The sequence below is a fragment of the Hyaena hyaena genome, unplaced genomic scaffold, assembly GCF_003009895.1.
Source record: "Hyaena hyaena isolate Hyena2069 unplaced genomic scaffold, ASM300989v1 scaffold_288, whole genome shotgun sequence".
Lineage (NCBI taxonomy): Eukaryota > Metazoa > Chordata > Mammalia > Carnivora > Hyaenidae > Hyaena > Hyaena hyaena.
In genome coordinates this window covers 1271994-1284046 of record NW_024080922.1, presented here as the reverse complement: position 1 = coordinate 1284046, position 12053 = coordinate 1271994, and the positions used below count along the sequence as shown (strand labels likewise).

General features: G+C 48.0%; 1 protein-coding gene across 1 annotated transcript in view; it reads right to left on the bottom strand.

Annotated features, from left to right (window-relative positions):
• B3GALNT2 (beta-1,3-N-acetylgalactosaminyltransferase 2) overlaps window positions 1–12053 on the bottom strand; it is a 48678-nt gene that overhangs the window by 1003 nt on the left and 35622 nt on the right. The window contains exons 7-11 of the mRNA XM_039247160.1: window positions 10449–10527; window positions 5275–5458; window positions 1978–2103; window positions 1244–1403; window positions 596–652 (exon numbers count right to left, since the gene is read on the bottom strand). Of these exons, the coding sequence (XP_039103091.1) occupies window positions 596–652; window positions 1244–1403; window positions 1978–2103; window positions 5275–5458; window positions 10449–10527 (606 nt within the window). The remainder of the gene's footprint in view (window positions 1–595; window positions 653–1243; window positions 1404–1977; window positions 2104–5274; window positions 5459–10448; window positions 10528–12053) is intronic.

Sequence of the window (12053 nt, the reverse complement as noted above, 5' to 3'; positions counted from 1 at the left end):
TTGACCCCTGAAGCAAGGCGGCCCTGCTTTGGGTCCAGGCGCCAGGCAGAGGTCCTGTCTGGCAGGCCCTGCACACCCCTCTGCCCCCCCCCCCCCTTCTGTGGCCAAAGTGGAAGATGCAAGAATCCAAAAGTCAACAGAAATCTTTGAGGCAAAGCCCAGCTTTCTACCTGCTCTCTTCTCAGGGCTGTTTCCATTCTGGTCTCTGCAAATTCATTTCTTTTCCTGGCTCAGTGATCTGTATATTTTAAAAGACCCCTTACGAGGTTTGAACTCATGACTTCCAGATCAAGAGTCACATGCTCTACCGACTGAGCCAGCCAGGGGCCTGATTCCTTAAGGTTTTAAAGCTGCAAAGAATTTGACCAAACATAAAAACCTAATTCTTCTCTGTGGGTAGGAAAACTTCCATCTGAAACATTTCCTTTTGGTTTAAACTCAGAAAAATACCGTATGCCGACCTACATGGATTACTGTGCTTTGACTCAAGGGTGCGGCTCTGATCCCACATCTTTGATTCACGGTTTCTGCCCATCTGACCCATGACCCTGGCCTCCCGAGCGCCCCGGGGCCAGTCCCCCTCAGGCGTGCTTACCTGGTACCGCACGGGCCCTATGGCGGCCATCCAGATGCCCATGCTCACGTCTTCACCCTGTACGTGCCCGGAAAGTTGAAAGGCAAAAGTTTAAATGCTGTATCTGTCTTTTAAACGTGATGCCACACATTCCCATAATCCTCTACTTCTTTGTTTTCCTGTTACTCTACCAGGAAATGCCAAGCCTGTATTAACACCTATACACAGTTTTACTCTGTGGCTTTTACTGCCAGCGGCCGGCCCATTTCTCGTTGGCCTTAACCCTCCAGCACAGCCGTGTGAAGGACACTGTGGATCCCATAGCTGGGCGGCTCGTTCATTGCCACGGTCACCAGAATCAACAGAAAGAGAGCGCTTGCTTTATGGTTTTCCTTCTTAGGACAGTCAAGCTTTCCGTTCCTTCAGGGACTGTATTTATGAAATATAGTCTGGAAACATAAGTAGGCTCACGAAAAGGTTTAGGAACAGAATTTCGAGCCAGGATCTGACGGTGAGGACTGGGTCCCTGAGCTCTCTGAGGGGGAGTCCCTCGCGGAGGAACCACTATGCTTTCCCAGGGCCGCCGGCTCTGCGCTTAGCGGAGGAATCCCGTGCCGCGTGAGGCCTGGCTGGGGAGTTTATACTCTTAGGTCGGAAATGCCGAGTCACCTGGTAGGTCTTCAGTCGGCCCGCGTTGCTGGCCAGCCAGTGGACGATGTCCCTGGAGATCACGTACCCCGAGCCGCAGGCAAAGGCCGGGTAGGCGGGGCTGGGGTATTCCAGCTCCTGCCACTTGCCGGTTCGGTCAACTGCCCAGTTCAGCCTGAAACTGAGATTCAAAACAAGTTGGTTTCTTCTCTTGGCTTGAGCTCTGTCCTACCCCTAGGAGGCTGCACCCTTTACTGTTACTACAGGGGCTAAGCTGTAAAAGCAAGGGAAGAATGAGAACATGTTTTGAGTCGAAGGAAAGGAATTTTCTAGCTGGCAGGGGCGTCGCACAGAAGACTGGTCTATCAGAGTCTCTACGGTTACATCTGTGGGGTTTCTGCAGGTAACAGCCCATCTTGTGTCCGTCCAACACCCTCACCGATCCATGCTGCATTCCTGAATGGACAGCACTTTCAGAAATGTGTCACAAATTTATTCTAACTGCTCTTTTCAGGGCCACGAGGATAAAAGCCGTATCATTTTCCCTCCTTTGTTACATGAGCCTGAGGTTTTTCACTTTAAAGATGTTCCCTCTGATCGTCGGTGAACAGCCCACAGTGACCCAGGGGCCTGGGCGGGCGGCTTCCCAGCTCAGTCACCTCTTGCTGGCGGAAAAGAGCTGGCGTATTTCATTCTCGGTTCATTCCATTGGATCAGGTACCTGAAGGCCAAGGGGCTCACAAGCTTTAACTTACTTTCCCCACCAGAAATTAGGCCCGTCCAGATTCTTGTGGACAATTCTGTTAAACACAGCTTCCAAGTCTATGTAACAGTCGTCGTCCGTTTTTAGCAGTAAATCAAAGCTGGTTGTTTCCACAGTCCTGTTGGCAAAAGGGAACATGAAAGTTGGTGTGTCTGTACAAGGAGGTACAGCGACGCCAAGGCGGTGACACTGCTGTCCCCAAGCTGCCTATGTACCTTTTTAGCTTCTTATTCCTTCAATGCTGAGAGCATCTGCTTAGAACGCTGCTGCCAGCCGCAGTCCCCGCGGATGTCACTAAGGGGCGTGACACAGAGAAGTACCAGGCTGACTTGAAAAGGTGCAATTCAAAAGAGGGGCATCTGGGTGGCTCGGTCAGTTAGGTGTCCGACTCTGGATTGCAGCTCGGGTCATGATCTCATCCTCTGTGAGTTCGAACCCCATGTTGGGCTCTGTGCTAACGGCACAGAGCCTGCTGGGGATTCTGTGTCTCCCTCTCTCCCCCTTCCCTGCTTGCGCGCGTGCACACAACACACACACACACACTCTCTCTCTCTCTCTCTCTCTCTCAAAAATAAACATAAAAAATATGAAAGGAACAAATGAAAAAACAATTAAAAAAAGATGGCTTAAGTGGAACATAGGCTCAAACACCACTTCACTGGCCTTGCTCCAGCCAGGCCGCCAAATCCACTCAGCGTTCAAACCTTGTAACACGTGTGCGTGACAGTGGCCCAGGACGAGGGGACGGGTGTCACACGAGGCCCTGCACACAGAATGCTGCTGTACGAGATTCTCTGCCACTATTTATGCCGCACTCACGTATTTTATGGTTTTTATAAAACAGGGTTATGACGCTGAAATTATCTTTCCCCTTGGAAACAATTTCCAGCAATCAAACTATTATAAATGACCTCTAGGAGGCCCAGCAGGGGGACTTCATTTACCGAGACCTACACGAGCGAGGAGATGAAACAGACTTCTTCGTCTCACCCTGCCAATCCCTACGCAGCTCTGATTAAAACAAAACAAGACAAAACAAAACCCCCAGAGTCTTGCTAGGAAACCAGTCAAGTGACAGAAATCTGAATAAAAGAAATCTGGAGAAAATTCCACTGAGTCCAAGAATGGTGAATCTCACAACAATGGGTCCACACCAAATTGCAGAACCCTGTGCTTCTAAGGTTTACTTCTAATTAGCAGCACAGGCACACATACTATTGATTTGCTAATTAGGAGGCATTTTTTGATAAACGACACTGCACTGCGGTCGCTGAAGACTCAGCTGAAGAGGGCGGCTGGGAGCAGGTCCCCCAGCATAGGCCTGGAGGGTGGTGCAGGTGGGGACGGTGGCCCAGGACAGCGGCAGTAATGACTGAGGGGAGAGGCCAGGACCTCGGAGACGGAGCACCGGAGACAAAGCTGAGACTGATGGTAGTACCGACTGCCAATCAGCTCCCTAGAGAAAGCCCTAGAACTCCACAATCCACATTCTCGACTTCCTGGACCTCCTTTCCCTCTCTCCACCTCTTTATACTCTTCTCTTGGCCCTCTGAGCACAGGAACCCCTACTGGCGGCCTGGAGCTAAATAAAAAAGGTTCTTTTTCTCCTGCCAGTTGTCCAAACATAACCTTGGTGTTCCAGACATGCCCCAATTTCCAACTCTTATTTATATCTGCCCTCTCCCCACAGGGTGACCCCCAGATTGTATTAACCTGCCCTCACTCTGAAACATTATCTTCCATACACGGATCAGGCCGTCTCCCCCTCAGGACCAGGGGCCTGTGTCCACAGAGTACCCAGGACGACAGAGGGGAGAGGAAAAGACTCGGGGGCTCACCAAGAAACCAGCTCACTGACAGACTGTAAAGACAAAGATGTGAACACTATGGGTTTAGTCTAGATGGAGACATTAGGTGTTAGCTTTGCACTCAGGCTGGACAGTGTCCAAGGGCTTAATGACCCGTTAGGAGACCCTGGAGTAACTAGTAATATTAACTCCCCCACCTTCCTCTTTCCCTCCTTCACTCCCTCTCTCTCTATATAAAATAGTTTTTGTCGCCATTATTGATATAAGGGTAGGAATTACAACCAAGGTCTAAGAACTACTGAAGGGCTGGGGAAGTTACGGCGGACTCCAAGGGTTTTTGGATTTCGTCTACACCTAAAAGTTTTGGAATTAGGGCAAGCAGGTTTTTTTTAATTTATATATTTTTAAATGTTCATTTATTTGAGAGAGAGAGAGAGAATATGTGAGCATGGGAAGGACCAAGGATCTGAGGCATGCTCTGTGCTGATAGCAGAGAGCCTGGCACAGGGCTCAAACTCACAAACCATGAGATCATGATCTGAGCAGAAGTTGGACCCTTACCCGACCGAGCCACGCAGGCGCTCCAGGGCAAGTGGTTTTTAAACGCATGGAGAAGAGGATGGAAATATAATGTGCAAGTTCAGGTGAACACAATTCAGATCAGTAGCCTAGCTTCAAGGGAACTATATACTCAAGCCGTTTAGGTTGGTGGGTGTGAACACACCCATTTTCAAACTCACTGATTTTCATCTGATGTTGGCCTGAGACCACCAAGGCAGTGACTCAAAGGACTGACTCTGACTCCAAGAAGCTGGAGGACTCAAAATGAAATCAACTTTTGCCCTATTTTTGATAAAGACTATTCACATCATAGATCTGCTCATGTAAGAAAGAAAGCAATGGAATTTTAGAAGTTCTCACAAAGCACCAGGATACAAAAGATCACATCCCAGGTGTGCAGGGGCTTTAGGGTTGTTTAAAAAAAGAAATTCAGGGGCGCCTGGTGGCTTATTTGGTTAAGCATCTGACTCGACTTTGGCTCAGGTCATGATCTCGCAGTTGGGGAGTTCGAGCCCCGTGTTGGGCTCTGCTGGGACAGTGAGGAGCCTGCTTGGGATTCTCTCTCTCTTCCTGTTTCTGCCCCTCCTCTGCTTGCTTGTTCTCTCAAAATAAATAAACTTTAAAGAAAATTTAGGAGGATCCTGGGAGACTTAGTTAAGCGTCTGACTTCAGCTCAGGACATGATTTCACGTTTCGTGAGTTTGAGCCCCATATTGCACTATCTGTGCAGAGCCTGCTTCAGATTCTCTCTTGCTCTCACTCTCTTCTCTCTGCTCCTACCCCACCTGTACTGTACGCATGTTCTGCCTCTCAAAATTAAATGAACTTAAAAAAAAATTGATTGGTCTAATGCCGATAAATTGTTTCTACATCCAAAGAACAATACAAATTCTACCCGCCCAACAGTTTTTACAACCTACCATCTGTAGAAGTTCAGTAATTTTGCAGGAACGTTTCGGTAAGTGTCGACAACATCCACAAAAACTATATCGTCGTAGACGCTGCTCTCCTCCCTCAGTAAGGCATCTTCCCTGTGGAGACTACTCATATGGTCAAGAAGTCGTTGAGGGCGAGAGTGAAGGTTCTGTAAGAGGGCATCACCTTCTACAAAGAAAAAACCGAGAGCTGGAGAAACAAGCCATTGCAAACGGCGGCCCCAAACATGCAACGTTATGTGCACTCGCGCTCCTTCCCCAAGGTACTTAGCGCAGCGTGGCTGTTAGGGACCCTCCGCGCGGCCTGGATGCGCACATGCGCTCTCTGTGGAGAGCAATACAGCCCGTCCGGCACAAGGCGTGCACGCCGCGTGGCCCAGGAAAGGCCACTCAGACACAGCCCTAGCGACGGTATTTCACGTGCTCACAACGATGTTCCCTCCGCACTGTTAGTAACAGAAAATATGGCCCATCCACATCACCGAGGACAGCTATTAAAGAAATTACCCTGGGCGCTCAGTCGGCTAAGCATCCTTGATTTCAGCTTGGGTCATGATCTCAAGGTCGTGAGATCGAGCCCTGCATCAGGCTCTGCGCTGACCAGCGTGGACCGTTGGGATTCTGTCTCTCTCTCTCTCTCCCCATCTCTCTGCTCATCTCCCACTTGTGCGTGCTCTCTCAAAATAAACATTAAAAAAAAAAAAGCAGCAGGGACTGGACGGTTGCCGGTCTTAAGGCATCAATAGGGTTTAAAAAAAAAAACAAGACATTACCCTGATCTTGCATGTTGGGATGGATGGCGCTGAAGAATGGTGTGGAGGAAAGTGTATTTATTGCTAATCGATATATACAATCTGATGCCATAGAATCAATTTTTAAAACACTCTCATCAGGGGCACCTGGGTGGCTCAGTCAGTTAAGCTTCCAACTTTGGCTCAGGTCATGATCTTGCAGCTCGTGGGTTCAAGCCCGGTATCGGACTCCGTGCTGACTGCTCAGAGCCTGGGGCCACTTCAGATTCTGTGTCTCCCTCTCTCTCTGTCCCTCCCCCACTCATGCTCTGTCTCTCTTGTTCTCAAAAATAAATAAAAACATTAATAAAAAAAAGTTTAAAACATTCTCATCAAAACCGCATGTCATTTAAAGATAACTACACATGGGGTGGAAAGCAGAGGGACGGGAAGGTGCAGGCATCAGGACGGTGGCATCCTCTCCCAGGGCAAGGAGGGGCAGGGCTGGCACAACGGGAAGCCAGCAGGCTCCACCTGTATCTGAAATTTTTTTTTCCTTCAAAAAATAAAAAAAATTTTAAAAAAGAAGCAAGTAGGACAAAATGTGAACATTTGTTAATTCTGAGTAGTAAGTACATGCATGTTTATTATAGCACTCTCTATTTCTGCTGTATTTGGGCAATCTCATAATAAAAATGTGTTAAAAGACATCTAGTATCGCTCAAGTTCAGGAACCACTTGTCACGTCTGGGCAGGGACTGTCCTCAGATCCTGTCGCTTTCAGGTAGCAATTTTTTCACTGGGCCAGGATTTTCTCAAATGTCTCGATCAAATCAGAGAAAACTCTGTGATAAATAAAGTGAGGGGCTGAGGGGTGAGGACGGGAAACGGCAGTCATCTGGCCCCCCACCTTCTGTGCCCACATGGGGTTCTGGCGGCCTGAACTTGATTTCTGCCTCTGCCGCTGACTGCTGGGCAAGCTCTGCATTTCCAGGCCTGTCGACTTGCCGGGAAGAGGAGGAGGTGGGCCATGTGGTTGTCAGGACTCCTCACTGAAATACAGACGCCCAGGCCCGAGCCTGTAGATTCAGCAGGTCTGGGGTGGGGCCCAAGACTCTGCATCGTTAACATGTGACTCCCTCGAACTGAAGCAGGTGGACCACACGCTTCTGCCCTTTGAGAGACACAGGCCAAGATGACCCCATGTCTCCCCCAGCTCTTCTACTGTAATATCCTTGAGCTTTAAAGATAAATATATATGATTTAACACTTGAAGGCAAGTGAAAGTGTCAGAAAACTGAAGGAACAGGAGAACGGTTGTAAGAGAGCAGAAATTAAACATAGGCCTTTCAGATGAAAAACCACACATTTTGTTTCATATTGCATGTCTCTGAAAAACAGCATCAAGTGACAGGTGTGTGTGTTTTAAGTCTGGTGATCTGTCCAGGTGCTACTTAAAAGAACCACAGAGTTTACAGTCTCTCAACTTTTGGAAGCATCACATCTGTATCTAGGGAGACTGTTAAGATACAGACATCTGAGCTCCAATCCTAAAGATTTCAACTCTGTAGCTTGAGGTACGGCTCGGACGGCGATGCTAACACCCAACAAAATTTGCCACGTGACTGTTCTGAAGAGCACTTAGATCCTGCTTTTAAAAAATTAATTTATACTCAGATTTTCAGATGTACCCAGCACCCAGTACACAAGAAGACAATCTATTCATTTTCATTTCTTGAGCCTAAAACTTGAGTTACTTCATTCTTCCTTGAAAGTAATTTCCCCTCACCCAAACTTTATTCCTTTAGCTTCCGTGATGGAAAAATTATGACAAATTTTTGTCCAGAGTACAGTGGCTGTTCCTTGTAGAACGGTGTAGTGACAGAAGTCTCAGGGGCCCCTCAAACTAGTTTTTAAAGGCTCTGGGTGGTACATACTTGAATGAACTGGCAAAAGAAAGGAAGGTGCTAGATACTCAAGTCGGATGGTGTGCGAGCCACCAAGTCTGTGCTGCTTTAGGAAACTGCCTGAGTTCCTTATCTGAATTTTCCCCAGGGCTGGACTATTAGCTAGCTTCCTAGTGGGCTGATACCTTCCAGGGCAGCGTGGTCTCATGGTTTTATGTAAAATCTCTGGGCTGGAATTAAGTAAGGATCTCTAAATTAAAAAAATTTTTTTAATGTTTTATTTATTTCTGAGAGAGAGAGAGAGAAAGAGTGTGAGCAGGGGAGCGTCAGAGAGAGAGGGAGACACAGAATCTGAAGGAGGCTCCAGGCTCTGAGCTAGCTGTCAGCACAGAGCCCGACACGGGGCTTGCACCCACGAACCATGAGATCATGCCCTGAGCCCAAGTCGAAGGCTCAACAACTGAGCCACCCAGGCGCCCCATGGATCTCTAAATTTTAAATCGCTATTTTTTAATGGCAAGTTCATGGGCCAAACCTACGTACGTACCTATGTACAGCCCCATCCTTTGTGGTGATGTAAGAACATAACTACTTATAGGAGGAAACAGCATAACTAAGGGTGCTTTCGGCCACAGCCCATGGGCATCCTCAAACAGCACGCAGAGGTCCCGAACTGGGCTCTGCCCCAGCCTCAACGCTGTGCTATCAAGGGAGGCCCCAAGACCCTCCCCTCGGAATGTGACCTCTGTTTTCCCTACTCACTGCGAGCCTTCAGGGAAGCTGGGTCGTGGTTCCTTTATAGGAACCCGTGGTGTGCAGAGCTCTGAGATGTCAAGACAGAAATAGGACTGGGCACCTTTGTTGCATAAGTGATGTTCAGGACAGTGGCCAATAGCAACTGCATCAATGATGGTTTTTCTTTATTAAAGATCACAGACATAGAATTCTCCGGGATTCATAGAGGGATATTGAAATAAGCATCATGCAAGAAGACAAACATAGCTACTCACTCCATCATAACAAGTTCCCTTTAGAGTTTTAAGTGAATGCTTCTGACCCCAAGTTTTAAAGGAATCTTTAACAAACCCATCCTTGACCCATCTATTAGGAGAAGCATTTAAGAAACATGTACTCTGAGAAACAGCGTATGTTAAAATATTCACTTACTGAGGAGAAAGTGTACCTGTGAATCAGGAGGGGAAGGTGAGCCGACTGGGCTCCCTCCAACAGAGGGACAGATGCGGGCATCAAATGCACCGTGCCTGGATCAGGGGAGCCAAGGTTCTTCCCTTCTGATGGATAAGCGGCTCTGAGCCCACTCCAGCTCTATGGCCAGGGTCTCACATTCTGCACAAGTCCCTACCTGGCTGGAGGATGAACCAAAGGCAGCCACACGGGGCCAAGAAAGTCCAAGGTCAAGATCACCTTTATGGTGAAAGACTGGATGCTTTCCCTCCAAGAGCAGGAACAAGACAAGGATGTCTACACTGCCATTTCTACTCAGCACTGCCCCACACGTTCTAGCCACGCCACTTAGACGAGAAAAATCAATAAAAGGCATCCGGCTTGGAAAAAGAAACACCAACTCTTTGCGGAAGACATGATCTTGCATATGGAAAATCCTAAGGCACACACAAAATTAGTAACTTAATACACGAATTCAGAATTGCAACACACGAAATAGGGACGAGAGGGACATGAAAATCAACTATATTTCTACACATTCACAATAAACGATCTAGAAATAAAATGTAAAAGAATTCCACTTATTATAGCATAAAAAAGAATATTTATGAGTAAATTTAACCAAAAAAAAAAAAGGCAAGATTTCGTTTCTAAAAACCACAAAACCACTAAAAGAACTCTGGTAAGACCGAGATAAAAATGGAAGGATACCATGTTCATGGATCAGAGACTGAATGTCAGGAAGAAACACTCCCCGAAAAGATCTATACGTTCACTGCAACCTCTTTCAAAATCCCAGCTGGCTGTGTGCAGAAATTGACAAGCCGTTCCTAAAGTTCATATGGAAATGCAGGCGACCCAGAAGAGCCAAAACAATTTCAAAAGAGAACAAAGTTGGAGGATTCACACTTCCGACGTCACATCTTACTATGTAGTCAAGACAGTGCAGCACCGGTATAAGGAGAGACATGCAAATCAACAGATGAGAACTAGAGCCCAGAAATACATCCTTACATTTAAGGTCAGAAAGGATAGTGAGCAGGTGATGGCTGCTCGGGACCGGGGGTGAAGGGAGAACGAGAGTGTGTGCTGACAGCCACAGAGCTTCTTTGTGGAGTGACGGAAATGGTGTGCAGTTAGCAGAGACACTTACAGAACTCTCCTGCACCAGAAACCACTGACTTAACCTCTTTAAAAGGGTAAAATGAATGTGAATTATAGATCAATAAAGCTTTTTTCCTAAGTGACAAAATAAATCAGCTTTCATGCCACAGTATGGGATAAGATTAGGTGCGAGGGACTCGGGGTGTTCCTCTGCTTTCCAGAACCCACTTACCCTGAATGGTATAAATGAAACCGCCTGCAACGCCCTCCACACCTTCCATGAATCCGTGGGGCAAGGCGCCCTCCCCAGCCTGCAAGAAACGACAGCAGCGCTCAGTGTTTCATTGCTGAGAATACATTCCTTCTGATTTCAAACTGATCTGGCAAAACCGACAGTGACGCCACAGCAGCTAAATGCATCCATGAAGCCGATGCACTGCACTTGCACGATCGGGAAGACCCTGGTGCTCTCCCAGTCATGATACTGGACCGGGGGGCATGCAGCAGTCCATACAGTGCTCAGTCTCCAGCTTACACAGGACCATATACGCTTGAACTTGCCACCGTAAGAGTACAAAAACCAATCTTCCTTTACAGCCCAACCTTACTGCTGGAAAAAAAAATTATTACCACCTTTGATTTCTTGGACAGGAAAACTGCCACAAATTCAAATGCATGTAGGCCCATTTTTAACCTTGGCTCCACCACGCGGAGAAAAGCCCCTCTAACCAGGCGGTTCAGATGCAGCCCTACCGATTACTGACGTCATGGAAGGTGCCAACTGTCAGCCATGGTCCTTTCTGTCTCTGAGGACTGGAAGGCCTTTTATTGTTTTTTTTAAATTTTAGTTTAAAATTTTATTTTAATGTTTATTTCTGAGAGAGAGAGAGATGGAGTGCGAGCAGGGGAGGGGCAGAGAGAGGGAGACAGAAAATCGAAAGCAGGCTCCAGGCTCTGAGCTGTCAGCACAGAGCCCCACGCGGGGCTTGAACTCAGACTGTGAGATCATGACCTGAGCTAAAGTCAATGCTTAATGGACTGAGGCACGCAGGCACCCCTGGATGACATTTACTAATCAAGGTTTACCTCTCCCCACCTCACAAGTTCCCCGGTGTCCTTGCCCAGGGTGCGGGGTTTCTCTGCGCGGTACACACCCGTGTGGCCCAGGCACCCACCCAGCAGCCGCCACGGTCCCACTAGGGCCAGTTCACAGCCCTGCTTCTATGGGCACGGCTACTGCCCCGCTGGTCCTCATGCCAAGGGACCTTTCAGCAGCTGTGCGCCACAGGGCAGCATTTCAGGGCCGCAGACAGACATGGTCCTGAGGTGACTGCGGGAACTTGTCATTTAATGTACAATACGGCCTGTGGCTCGATGTGGAGGAAGCCACTGACAGTGAAGGCTACAGTTGCCGGCTCTGCAGTCCCGTGGAAGCTCCTAGACACTCTACTTCTTCACTGCGTGCCCTACATTGTGTTATAGCACTTTTTATGAACTTCTCTCTAAAAGGCCACAGCTTGGCTTTTATTTTGGCTTTTAAAAGTTTCTGACAGGGGCGCCTGGGTGGCTTAGTCGGTTAAGCGTCCGACTTCCGCTTAGGTCATGATCTCGCGGCTCGTGGGTTCAAGCCCCGCGTCGGGCTCTGTGCTGCCAGCTCAGAGCCTGGAGCCTGTTTCAGAGTCTGTGACTCCCTCTCTCTCTGACCCTCCCCTGCTCACGCTGTCTCTCTCTCTCTCTCCTAGAAATAAATAAAACATTTTAAAAAAAATAAAAAAAAATACAAGTTTCTGACATTGTCACTTGCTGGCAAGGGAGCAAGATTCGTGGAAGCTCGGAG